At 35.6% G+C, this 14,182-nt stretch overlaps 2 protein-coding genes across 4 annotated transcripts in view; one reads left to right on the top strand and one right to left on the bottom strand.

Moving 5' to 3' along the window:
* LOC102505575 (olfactory receptor 11G2) overlaps nt 1-14,182 on the bottom strand; it is a 442,453-nt gene that overhangs the window by 23,867 nt on the left and 404,404 nt on the right. For 2 of the 3 annotated variants that reach the window (XM_032481595.1, XM_032481598.1), the window contains one exon: nt 13,316-13,376. The exons of the other annotated variant lie outside the window; for it this stretch is intronic. The gene's annotated coding sequence lies outside the window, so the exon portion shown is untranslated. The remainder of the gene's footprint in view (nt 1-13,315; nt 13,377-14,182) is intronic. 3 annotated transcript variants of the gene reach the window in all.
* LOC102517492 (olfactory receptor 4S2) lies at nt 1,413-2,345 on the top strand. Its single transcript, XM_006191212.2, has one exon. It carries the CDS (start codon nt 1,419-1,421, stop codon nt 2,343-2,345), a length of 927 nt encoding a protein of 308 aa, XP_006191274.2. The 5' UTR covers nt 1,413-1,418.

Raw genomic sequence — 14,182 nt, 5'->3', positions numbered from 1 at the left:
AATTTTGTTATTTTCTATTAGTTGTTTATGTACCTTTTATATAATAGCTGACTAGGTAAAATTATGAATTCTATCTACTAGAGGGGTCCCACTGCATAGACTCAAATTATAAAGTAAAACACTTCATAAATACCAACATGTTATACAGATGACCTCATTTCATTTCTATAACAGCTTTGTGAGATAGATAACTGTATCATCCATCTTTTATGGATGAGAAAACCAAGATTCAGAGAAGATAAGTAGATTTAGCCAAAGCTGCCAGTCGGTGAGGGGGCTCAAACCTGAATCATTCACCTCTGGGTAGTGCGCTTTCCATTGTCTGTGCAGAAAAGAGGTGTTCTTAGTATAAAGACGGAGAATAGCTAGCAATTTGCATAATTCAGAGAAGCCATTTTTATTCTGAGGATCTTTAGATCTTGTCTCTTGAGTCAGTCATCTCTTTCAAGAATTCTTCCCTGATTGTTTTTATCCAACATTTTTTCTGTATGCCTTAAGCACTTGTGTATATAATTTGTAAAACATATCAAACATTTACTTTTTAAATGCCATTAATAGCTTTATCTGTCTGGGAAATTTTATTCCTAATTCTTACATATAATTACAAGGACAGAGTGTTCTCTGGAGCGTTTTCAAGGCAAAAGGACAGAGGATGATAAAAACTTCAATAATTTTTAAACGTTTCAACTCTTCAGAGCAACACAGAACAAAGTATTTCTCTGTATAGTTTGACCACGTCTCATGGATTTGTTACTGGCAAGCAAAATTGAATTTTCACATGCAAGTCAGGGATTAGGATTCAAACACATCCAGCATTGATTTATAAGCATAAATTGTTGGTAAGCACTGTATATGTTGTTCTCAGTCACTTAAAAAAACTTAATTTTAAATTGTGTTGAAATTTCCAAACTAATTTAGAAACTAGAAACTGAGTCCTCACTTAAGTAGAATGCTATCTTCTAAAGTTGATCTCTATATATTATATTAAAAAATTCATCTAGGAATTTTAGACATCAGATCTCAGATTCTAACTCCTTGCTTTTATCTCCAGTCTCAAAAATTAATTTATCTATTTAATAATTAAAGTGTTTTCATCCAAAGATAATTTCTGTTGAGGAGGGCAGAGGGAGAGAGGGAGGGAAGAGGTGATGAAGAAAAAACTTTTGGGAGAGAAGAACTCTAGGTCTAAGTGTAACAAAAATTACATGTGTGTCAATAATATGATAAGAAAATTAATAATGAGAAAAATATCCACTCACTATATACAAGAAATATAAATAATTTCCTCTGTTACATTTAGCATCACTTAAACGTTTTCTTGACTGTTACTGTTAGGCTTTACCCACTCACAATGGTTTATAACATTTATTTTGTCTGCAGAGAATCAGAGCCACTCAACCAGTTCTGCCTGGATCCCCATGGAAGTGGCCAACAATGTCACTGAGTTTATATTTCTAGGACTTTCTCAAGATCCTGGAATGCAACTGATGTTCTTTGCCCTATTCCTCCTCTTCTACATGGTGATCCTGATGGGAAATCTGCTCATTTTGCTTACTGTCTCTTCTGACCCCCGGCTTCATACACCCATGTATTTCTTCCTCAGTAACCTGTCCTTTGTAGACATTGCCTATTCCTCAGCCACGGCACCCAAGATGATTGCAGACTTTGTTTCAGAAAAAAAGGTTATTTCCTACTGGGGCTGTGTAAGTCAGATGTTTACCTTCCACTTTTTTGGTTGTGCTGAGATTTTTGTTTTGACTGTCATGGCTTTTGACCGTTACGCCGCCATCTGCCAACCTCTCCGTTATACTACCATCATGAGGGCCAATGCTTGTATTGTGCTGGCATCACTGTCCTGGTTGGGTGCCCTGGGTCACTCCTTTGTTCAGACCTTCCTGACCTTTCAGCTACCCTTCTGCAATGCTCGTGTCATTGACCACTACTTCTGTGACGTCCACCCAGTCCTGAAACTTGCCTCTGCTGATACAACTCTGGTGATTGCTAATAGTGGTCTCATTTCCCTAGGGTGTTTTCTCATCCTTCTGGCCTCCTACACATTCATTTTATTTAGTCTTCGGAAGCGGTCTGCAGAGAGCAGGCGCAAGGCTCTCTCTACCTGTGGGTCTCATTTCACTGTAGTAACTTTCTTCTTTGTTCCTTGTATCTTTATTTATCTCCGTCCTTCCACCACTTTCCCACTCGATAAGGCTGTGTCTGTGTTCTATACTACCATCACCCCAATGCTAAACCCACTCATCTATACTCTGAGGAATGAGGATGTAAAGAATGCCATGGAACGGCTATGGAGTCACAAGGTCTCTCTGAAGGAAAAGCAGAAGGGATAGTTTGTCAGAATTGCAAAATCAGAGAATTAGCTGATACCTTAAGTGGTCCCTAACTTATTAATGATTTTAAGGTATCATCTCTAAAATTCAACTATGTCATACTTTTCATTTAAAAGGGAATAATTTGAGGCTATCTCATTTTTCTGCCTTTAGGTGGGCTAAACTTAAACCTTTCTCTATGGGCAAAGTTTATCCTATCTTTCTTCTAGAATGGGAGAGTAAACCCTTCTAGTGAGTATCTCATTTAACTGCTGTAAATCCTTTCAATTCAAATCAATCTCTCTCAAGCTATAATTCAATGATTTAGAATGGAGTTACAAAAGATATCGCTGAGGAATCAGATAATTTTTCCTAAAAAAAAGAAGTCTGACTTCCCAGGAGCTGTCTTCTTGTCTCCCTCCCTTTCTCGCTCCCTTCCTTCCTCCTGTTTTCTTTCCCCTTTTCTTTCTTTCTTCCTTCCTTTCTCCGCTTCTTCCTCTCTCTCTCTCTTTCTTTCTTCCTCTCCCTCCTTTCTCTCTTTCCCTCTTTCTTTCTTTCCTAGTCTTTTCCCACAAATATCACATAATCTAGTAGGGGAAATCTATTTACAAAAAGAAAATTATAACACAATATTAAAAATGCAGGCCGACATAGAAATATGCACTGCATGCTATGAAGAGGTGAATATAAACTGAAAAAGTGCCCAAAGGATGGTTTCCAAATAGGAGGAAAAAAGAAACATTTTACATATTTTGGTGTGGAGCAATTTTTAAAGAGATGCTATTGGAGAATTTGAATATTCTCTATACTCCAGTATTATATTATTTTTACTGAAAGTAATCTAACTTTTTTTTTGCAATGCATAGAATAATTAAAGCAACTAAAATGAACTGACATTTGAACTACTGCAATGACCGAGTTAAGGAGATGTATTTCTATTATAAAGTTTTAGTTAAAATTGTTTTCAATTTTTAAACAGGACAAAATTAATTAAGCACATTTCTTTTTTGTTATGTCCTTTGGAGAATATCTGGGTATTCTAAACACTTCAGAAAAGGCATTTTTATTTTGAGTAACTTTTTAGATTTTGTTTCATGGCTCAGATCTTTCAAGAAATTTGCTTTGATAATTTTCATCCAGCATTTTATTTTCTGTATGCTTTAAACACTCCTGTATATAGTTTATTAAATACTGTCAGACACATTTTTTTCCTGGTTTTTGTTTTTTATCAAAATGGATTTTTATCTCATTTCCATGATTTATTAAGAAAGTAAATCATGTATCTTACTTCTTTTCTACTCCTCATACATAGCACAGAGCTGGATTCACAATGCATTCTTGTGATAGAATAAGCTGATTGTCATCCCAATATCCATTGTTTCTTCTTTTCCTTAGTATGAGACTTGACATTACTTATGGTGACTCTGCTAAAATATTGCGTTTGCCAGTCTCTCCTTTGCAGCTGGCGTGGACAATATAATGTTAACGGTAGCTTAACTACTACTATTAACTACTACTACGACTAACTACCCTTTAAAATGGTTTCTCTGCACTTCAGTCCTTTTGTACACAATCACCATTAATATTTTGTTGCACTTCCCTTTAGTTATTTCTCTTAATACCTTTTCTCTGCAAAAAAGGATTATTCTATTCTATGTATAAATACCTAATTAAAAAATAATAAATACATTGAAATTATATTTAAAATGGCAGGCTACATTAGTTTTCCTTTTTCCTCCTAAGATCTAAGTAAAATAATAAAAATAATAGCAATAATAATAATAACAACAACAACAAAGGGGAAAAAGTTTAGACTTATAAGAAAAAAGATAGCAGGACAAAAGTTAGATGCAGACAAAAGATTCCAACAAATGTTTGGAAAAGAGAAAAACAAAGACTTCGTAACTGACAGTAGAGAAGGCAGAGTAGAGAAGGCTAACTCTAAAATATCATCTGAGAGGAAGACTGAGGAGAAATACAGATTTATCTACCAGAATCTCTGACGTGGATACCAGGACACCAGATAAAGGAGATGGTGGGATGCAAGGCTGGTAATAGGGAGAGTATGAGAAAGGAACAGTTCAATCTCCCATCCTCTCTTTCCACCCCCTCTCCCAGATGCTCACAGAGGCATAAGCTTTGCAGACAGAATATTGGATCTTTGCATCAAAAAATTGAATATTAAAGAAAAGTCTTTCACATTCTGCCTTTGAATATCACAAATGGAATGGCTGCCTCTCTACAGAAGCCTACCAATTAGTAAGCTCTGCTAGTAAGCTCTGCTCCACTGATTCAGAGCTTTTGGTCAAATTTTTGCTACCTAATTCTTTAATATACATAAGATATTTGAAGAAAAAAGTGAGCTTCAGGAAGGCCAAAAGGAATCTGGTGGAATCAAGATAACACAGGAAGAAATACACTTAATAAAAACCATTTGTATTTTCATATTGATGAGATAAAATATTTGTAATCCTGAAATGAGAATATGATGATTTAAATAAATGAACAGAATAAAAAATTACTTTTGGAAACTAAATAAAATTAAAAGAATAATAAAAATTAAATCAATAGAGGTTGAAAGATAGAATCAAAGATGTCTCCATGTAAGTAGAATGAAAAATTTCAAAGAAATGGAGAACAGAAAAAAAAAAGAAATAGAAAGAATCAAGTCAAGAGGTGAAACATTCAACTCATATTTGTTCCAGGAGAATAGAGAAGACGGGAGAAGAATTTAAAAGAAATAGTGAAGAAAAAACTCAGAGCAGACAGGTTTAAATCTTCAGATACAAAATATTAACTGAGTGCCCACCATAACTATGAGAAAACAATACTATTATTATGAAATTTTATTACCCTAGAGGTTGAGAAGATTATAAAATTATTAAGAAAGAGAAAAAACAGGCCATAAATAAGTGAGCAAAAAATCTGAAAGATATTAGAAATGAAGCTGGAGGAATAATCCTCCCAGACTTCAGACAGTACTGCAAAGCTACAGCAATCAAAACAGCATGGTATTGGCACAGAAACAGACATATGGATCGATGAGACAGAATAGAGAGCCCAGAAATAAACCCACACACCTATAGTCAATTAATCTTGGACAAAGTAGGCAGGAATATACAATGGAAAAAAGACAGTCTCTTTGACAAGGGTTGCTGGGAAAGCTGTATAGCTGCATGTAAATCAGTGAAATTAGAACACTCACTCACATCATATACAAAAATAAACTCAAAATGGCTTAAAGACTTAAACATAAGACAAGACACCATAAACCTTCTAGAAGAGAACATACACAAAACATTCTCTGATATACATCATAGCGTTGTTCTCATAGGTCAGTCTCCCATGGCAATAAAAATAAAAGCAAAAATAAACAAATGGGACCTAATTAAACTTATAAGCTTTTGCACAGCAAAGAAAACCCTAAATAAAATGAAAAGACAACCAACAGAATGGGAGAAAATATTTGCAAATGATGTGATTGACAGGGGCTTAATTTGTAGAATATACAAACAGCTCATACAACTCAATAACAAAAAAACAAACAACCCAATCCAAAAATGTGCAGAAGTCCTAAACAAACATTTCTCCAATGAAGACATACAAATGGCCAATAGGCACATGAAAAAATGCTCAGTATTGCTAATTATCAGAGAAATGCAAATCAAAACTACAATGAGGTACCACCTAACACTAGTCAGAATGGCCATCATTAAAAAATCCACAAACAATAAACACTGGAGAAGGTGTGGAATAAAGGGAACCCTCTTAGACTGTTGGTGGGAATGTAGTTTGGTATAGCCATTATGGAGAACACAATGGAGATTCCTTAAAAAACTAAAAATAGACTTACATTATGATCCAGCAATCCCACTCCTGGGCATATATCTGGAGGACATTCTAATTTGAAAAGATACATGCACCCCAATGTTCATAGTAGCACTATATACAACAGTCAAAACATGGAAGCAACCTAAATGTCCATTGACAGGTGACTGAATAGGAAGTTGTAGCATATATAAACAATAGAATACTACTCGGCCATAAAAATTAATAAAATAATGCCATTTGCAGTTATGTGAACGGAACTAGAGATCATCACACTATGTGAAGAAAGCCAGAAGGGGAAAGAAAAATACCATGTGATATCACTTATATGTGGAATCACACACACACAAAAAGACACAAATGAACTTATTTACAAAACAAAGACAGACTCACAGACATAGAAAACAAACTTGTGGTTACCAGCGGGGAAAGGGGGTGGGGAGGGATAAATTAGGAGTTAGGGATTTCCAGATATAACCTATTATATATAAAATAGATAAATAATAAGGTCTTAGTGTACAAACAAGGGACGATATTCAATATCTTGTAATGGCCTATATTGAAAAAGAATATAAAAAAGAAAAAAAATATATGTATAAATTAATCACTATTCTGTACACCAGAAATTAACACAGCATTGTAAATCAATTAGATTTCAATTAAAAAAATAAAGCAAAAGGTATTAGAGTGCTCAGTAGCAACACTGGACCCTACAATACAGTGGAAAAATGCCTGAAAGTGATTTTCAGCCTAGGATTCTATACAGAACAAAATTATCAGTCAGTTATGAAGGTAGCATAAATTATTTTCAGTCATGAAATGATTCATAAAATTTAATTTTTGTAAGTACCGTTTCTTTGAAGTATGAGAGGATATGTCCCAGCAAAAACAAAAACAAAAACAAAAAAAAGGGAAGAGATAGCATCAGGCAATCAGGGCAGTGGGAGACCCACAGTGCTTTTAAGATGAGAGCTGTGCAGCAGACACAGATGAAGCAGAAGGACAGAAACCTGGGAAAGGAAGCTTCAGAAAACAGAGAGAGGAGAGTGGGAATTTACATTATCTAAGATGTTGGAGCATCTTTGTTATAGAGGTATAGTCAAGAGGATGCAACAAGTTAATGTGTTTAAGGATACATTTATAGAAAATTATGTATGTCATTTAGGATCCTAACAGAAAATGAATGATATACTCAAAATATGATAATTCTGTAAGTGAATTACGTCGAATGGACCCTACTTGGGCCTCTAGCCCAGCTGAGACTCTCTGCCTTGGTGGGAGAGGGTTCTTCTATTTGGGTTCAAGCAGCTGAAACATGGAACCAAAGCTGAGATTGAGTAACACAACACAAGTTTATTCAATGGCCAAAGAATGGAGGAGCAGGAACTAAGTACATAGCTCAACTTCTCGCCCACGTGGAGAGAGGGATTTAATTTTAAAGAGTAAAGACAAAGAGAGAAGTGAGGCTGATGATAGGGAGGTATTTGCATCAGCCTACCAGGGAACGGGCAGGGCTTCTTCTGAGGGGGTGGGATGCCACCTCCTTTTTATCCTTTCTAGGTTCTTAATGGCCACTGGTAGGTGTGTCATTTGCTATGCTACTGCAGTAAAATCCAAGTATAATGAGACTTGGGGTCTGCTGGAGGTCAGATTCATGACCATTTTGGTCCCAAGCTGGTTCCATCTGGTTTTTGTTTGTTTGTCTGTAGTTTCCTTTCTTATCTCTGGACCATTTAACTTAAAGATTTATGTTAACTCCTGCTAAAGATGAGGGTTGGCAGGTATTAAGCAAAGACCTGGAGCACCTCTGGCAACAATTTGAGGATGTTTTATTCACAAAGAGACATCTATAAAATTGTAGGTATGGTATATACTATCACGTTTGTCAACTCAACTTTGTGTGAATATGTAGCCAAAGCGATAAAATAAAATACAGCAACTTTTGTAAAAGTGGGAACTAAACAAACATTATTTGTACATAAAGTGAACCTAAAGCTCTCTTTAATTTTTAAAGTTTTTATTCAGAACATTTCTAAGTATATTGCCTTCTGCTGAATGTTTGCTTTTCTTTTCCACTGTTCCTAATTGCTTTTCTATTAACCTTATACTAATTACTTTATTGTAACTCAATCTTAAAACAAGGAAGTACTCAGACTCTATCTCTTGCATAAATTTTGTCTCTATAATCCTCTTCTCAAAAATATACCTGATGAACAAATTTTAGCAACTAGTCCAGTTTCCAGGAACAGACATGCTTTAACTTTGTGCAATTCTGCTCTGTTTCTAGTCTTTCTTCTATCTTAACTGCCAGATTCTATTACTAAGCAAATCGGACACAAGAAAAATGCATCTTCCAGCATGTCTTGCTATCACAATCCTTCCTCCCTTAACTTGCATCTTTAGCATCTTACCCGTAGGGACTAGGTATGGACTACTTCTAACCTTTCCCAGTTTGTCTTCTGGAATTTCAGTTGCTGTGATTGTTTCTCTCTCAGAGAACATTTAGAAGGGAAAGAGGATAATTACTCAAGTTCTCTGATCCAGGACAATTGCCATGAATTCATCAGCTGGTCTTCATTTCATGAAGCCGTTCTAGGGCATGTCACGTGCTAACATCTAGGTCGATTTTTAAAACAATTAATTCAGTATTATTTTCTTGTTAATTAACATTTATTCTCACTAGAATTTGGAATATATTACCTATTCGTCTTATTGACACTTTCATTATTTCTTTATTTTCATTATCATGATTATAATTTATGCTTCTAATATGCACCAGACTCTGTGCTGGACATGGGACATTTGCTTTCTCAATTTTATTTCACAAAACTCTACATGTTCTTAGCATTTCTAGCTCGGATAAGAAAAATTAAGTTCCAAAAGGTAGTAACTCTGAAGAAATGGAGTTAGGAAGTCTTCAAAATAAAAAAGCAGCTGGAAAGAGGCATGGATTTTTCTATTTTTGTGATAATCTAGTGGATTTGTATATAACTTGACTTTTTATTATTTGTATATAACTTGATTTTTTATTATTTGTATATCTTCTTGTGCATTTAATAAAAATTTGGAGGAAGGTGATTTGAAATTTTTCAACTATTTAAAGCAATATAAGCTAAACTTTCTGAAAATTTTTGAGTTTAACCAAAATCTCAAAATACACATTTGTTCTGATTTACCCTTTGAAGCCACTCAGAACAAATTACATTTTTAGCCCTGAGTCTTTTTATTTCCAACTTAAAATGAGTCTTCAACAGTCTGTGGAAGAATAACTGATAGATTTTCGTGGATCAGGGAGGATGCAGTTTTTAATTAAAAGGTAATTGTGTCATCCTCACTTCACAAATATCAAGTGTGGTTGTGGAGAGGATAATGTTCTGAAAGATATGAGATGGATATCAGGCTGACAGAAGAAAATTGAGATAGAATCTAATGTTATTTATCACAGAAGATTTCTAGGTAAGAGATACAGATAAGTATCTGTGAATTCGCAGACTCAATTTAGGGAAATAAGGACAGTTTTTCTCTTGTTTATCATTGTATACCTGGTGCCTAGCACAGTGTCTGACAAGTAGTAGATAAACATTAAACACATATAGAAGATATTGAATAAAAGTTAGAAATATTATGAAGTTATTACTTAAGGCCTTCATTGCAAATAAGGATAAACAGCTCAAGCAATTTATGTAGTTAATATTGCATTTGGACAGCTCTTCATTCTCCTAAGGATCCAGTATCTCTAAGTGACACAGTCCTATAGGACAGTAAAACTGGAAATAGACATCATAGTCTAGAAGGCATATTATGCATCATAACATTTCTCACCCCTAATCCTTGGAAATAAGCAGTTTTCCTTACTTGTTCTGGGTAATTCAGAAGTTGTGTTTCTATGCTCCTTGCATGAAGTACATATCAACTTTTAAATTATTCCCTCAGGGTTTTGATTCCTGGCTGGCTGGCCCTGGCCTCCAGAGAACTGATTTTCTTAGTCACAGCCTGAGGTACTAGTTAGCTCACTGTTACATCAGGGAAGGCACTTACATACACCAAAATATAGAAGACAAGGCTTTCTGTCGCAGATGGGGAAAGAGGCACCTCCTACCCCCTCTATTGTTCCTGACTATGCCAAGACTGGAACCAGTAGTTGGTAGGTGGAAGAATGGTGTTATAATATTTACATAAACCACTCTATTTTTGAGACAATGGTTTGGGTACAGTGATGGGAGTAACTATGTGAAATACTAAGAGAATATTGGTAAGAAGCAGAAAGCCTCAAGAAAGGAAATGTGTTAGGGAAACACGGTGGTCACATAGACCAGATCGTAACCATGGTGTTGGACAAAGTATGTCTTTTGTTTGATCCCCAAAACTAAAAGCTGAACAGAGCATTGAGAAGACACCTTGGTCATCTCATACTTAAAAGCAAAGAGAATTTTACTTGAAACTAATATGGGTAGAGTGGTATTTTTAAAAGAGGTTTCTAGGAAACAAAATCAGAAATCATGAAGCAGAGTCAGAAAACACCAAATGAATTAATAAAACAATTAGATTTGGAAATATTTGACAATTTTTCTTACTAAGTCATCAATTACTTTATTTATTCACTTAAAAGTCCATTTATTCATTCATTCAATAAACACATATTAAGGACCCTAGTGTGCCAGGAATTATCTGAGATAGATATATAAATAAGATATCCTTCATGATTTCAAGGGGCTCAGAGTTTCTGTTCTATTTTGGCCAAAATATAAACTTAAAAATTACAATGCAATCAGTAAAGTTTTCATTGGAAATTGAGCAGAGTACTACAATGGGCAAGATTTCTACGGTGCTTGTTAGAAATTATTTACACAAAATTTCAGGCATTTCATAAAGGAGGCCTTCTGAGACTAGCTGGAGGATTTCATAATAGTGATATATCAACAGTTACAAAGGACTGTAGTCTGGCGAAAACAGGAAGAGATAACAGTGTTTAGAAATTAGATGCTCTTGTCCTCCTCTCTAAGCCATTTCTTAGACTTGTTCTTAGTCTTTCAGTCCCAAGGATAGTGGTTGGGGATAGAGAGTAAAAACAGACATTAAAGGGTAATGTCTTAGGATGGTAGTGTCTCTACTGAACTTGCTGTTCTGCAAGGGGACCATAACAGTGACAACAACAATAACAATAATAATTTAAGTAAGCGTGAGCTATTTGCCTGGTATTTCTCCGAGCTTTAGATGCACTAGCTCATTAATCCCTACAATAATGCCGATAACGTAGATTAGCTATTATTACCTCCACTGCACTGCGGGGCACAATAAGACAGAGTGATGTAAGTGAGTTGCTCAGGGTCACACAGCTAGAAAGTGCTCAGCTGTGGTGAAAACCAAGACACTGATGCTCCGTATCTAAGTCTATTACAGGAGAAAGGCTCAAGCAGCAAATGATCCCCAAAACACTCGTATATTGAGATCAGACCTTCTCTGATTCTAAGGCTTTCTTCTTGCCTAGTTGACTGTGGGCAACAAAGTATATAGGAAATCAAGATAATTACTACATCTTGGTATTTTCTGCTACTGGTTTAATTATGAGACTCGAGCCCCCCCCCCATCACATACCCATCTATATGGTACAGACTTTTTGTACACTACTTCCTCACTATCTTACAGAATAAGATAGATGAGTTTGATATCTTGAGAACAGGAAAGATCAACTGAAGCTTTTTTAAAAAATGTGTTGTATATATCCACAATGGAGATGATATCACTGCCCGCTGCCCCCCCACCCCAGTGTCACCCACATTGTTCTTAATTTACCTTTCTGGGCCCTTTACTCTCAATCCACTTTTATTTTCATAGACTCCTAGAATTATAGAGCTAGAATATATCTTAAAATTCGAGTTAAAGTCCCTTATGCTGCAGGAAGAACCTGCTGTACATGGAGGTCGAATGATCTTCCCAACATCACACAGATTTTGGTGGCTAAGCTACAAGGAGAATTCAAGTTTCTCAATTCTTGCTCATGCTTTTCACAGCTGCCTTTCTAAGTGGAATATATGTCAGATAAGACCTTACACTTTCCAAAATTCAATTATTTGTGAAGATGTTGTAGAAATTTTAAAAATATACTGTAAGTGGCTGTATGCACTTAAAAGAGTTGTAAAGATAAAAGCCTTTAAATAATGACTTTATGTGATTCCTTATCCCACTGATATAAATAAATATAAATATAAATATAAATATAAATATAAATATTTGAATGATGTGTTCTAACAGATCTTACTGAGGTAGAATACTCTCTAAAAATAAACATGTATCTGTTTTCTAAGAATCTAATACCTTCCCGCTGTACTTACTTTCATGCTTCCTCCCCCACTTGACCTCAGTCCCCATTTTCAGTGTTTCCTTTGCTCCTCTTGCCCAGAGCTCAGTAAGGAGAAAGCTCTGCTCCACAGCCTTCACCATAGTCCCATAACCAGCAGGTTTGAGAGGCGAAAGTACCTTCCTTCTCTGGAGAAGGGTTTTCAACTAATCATCGCTTGAATTTTTTTAAATAAATATTTCCCTTTTTTATTTTATAAAAACTACTTTTTGTTTTTTCATTTAAATGAACACCCCACTGGTGGCAACGTAACCCATAAAGATGTTTTCATCCTCAGAAGAAATACAGGATAATGACTTCCTCTTTCTTTTATAGCTTCCCTCCCCCCTCATCAATATAATCTTTCCTCTTCTTCCATTTTCTCCATCTCAGTTTGAGCATAATCCTTCAATCTGATGTTACTGAAGTACAGTCTGAAAGGATTTCTTTCAGTTGTGAGTTATTTTGATTATCAAGAGAAGCTAAGGTGAGTGACTTACTCTGGGAGACAATGATTTCTTCATTCACATCTGCATCTAAGAAGAGAATGGATGATGGTTGTAGATAATAGCTAAGTTTTTTAAGCCTCAAGTATGAGTGTAACCCAGTATCCTTGAGTCATTTAATCCTTTTCTGTTTAAGAATCTATGTGAAAGCCTCCCTAAATTACTTAAACTGAGAAGATAGCTCTTCTCCCTGTGGTTACTGAGGGCTTGGCTAGATACATGGATGAACATTGCATTATTAGTAAGGAAGAACTTCTGCACAGATTCTTGTCTTTCCCCAAAGCATTTGTTCCCCTGAGGAGAGTTCACAGTTCACTCACTTATATGGAGGGCCTCTGTACTCCTAGGTATCTCCACAGTCATCCTCTAGATACTTCATCCCTGCAGATTAAACACAGAATGGGAATTCACTAGATGTTGTTAACAGAGGAGCAAGCTTTTTAAGATTCTACATATAAGACTATGCAATATTTTTCTTTCTTTGTTTGGCTTATTTTACTTAGCATAACATCCTTCAGTTTCACCCATTTTTTTGCAAATGACAGGATCTCCCTCTTTTAAAGGCTGAATAATCTGTATGTGTGTATGTATGTATGTGTAGAGATGAATGTATACAATCATAATTTCTTTATCCACTTGAGAGTAGAATGGTGGTTACCAGGGGCAGGGAGGTGGGGGAAATAGGGAGATATTGGTCAAAAGGTACATGGTTGCCAATGATGTTGGATGGATAAATAAATCTAGAGCATTAATGTACAGAATGATGACTATAGTTAATAATACTATATTGGATGTTGGAAATTTGCCAAGGGAGTAGATTTCAGGTGCTCTAATCATAGGAAAAATGCTATGTGGAAGATGATATGTTAATAAGCTTGATGGTAGTAATCATTTCACTATGTATATATATGTCAAATCATCATGTTGTACATCTTAATATATAAAGTTTCCAGTTTTAAAAAAAACTCAGCCCCCCCCACTCCCAGAAAAAACCCAAGCAGGCTTGCATCCAGAAATTTGGAAGGTGCAGGTGGGTGATATAAAACCCTCCTGATCTACTGACAGAGCTGTTCTAAGAGTAGGCACTGGCTTGGAATAGCTGTCCCCTCTGACATGGCAGCCTTGGAAAGAAATGCCATAACTCAGGCTCCACGGATGGTTCAGCTCCCTCAAGAATTCCCCATAAA

This window comes from Camelus ferus, chromosome 6 (genome assembly GCF_009834535.1).
Source record: "Camelus ferus isolate YT-003-E chromosome 6, BCGSAC_Cfer_1.0, whole genome shotgun sequence".
Taxonomy (NCBI): domain Eukaryota; kingdom Metazoa; phylum Chordata; class Mammalia; order Artiodactyla; family Camelidae; genus Camelus; species Camelus ferus.
The sequence above is the reverse complement of the archived record's forward strand: the minus strand, read 5'-3'. Positions and strand labels throughout refer to the sequence as shown.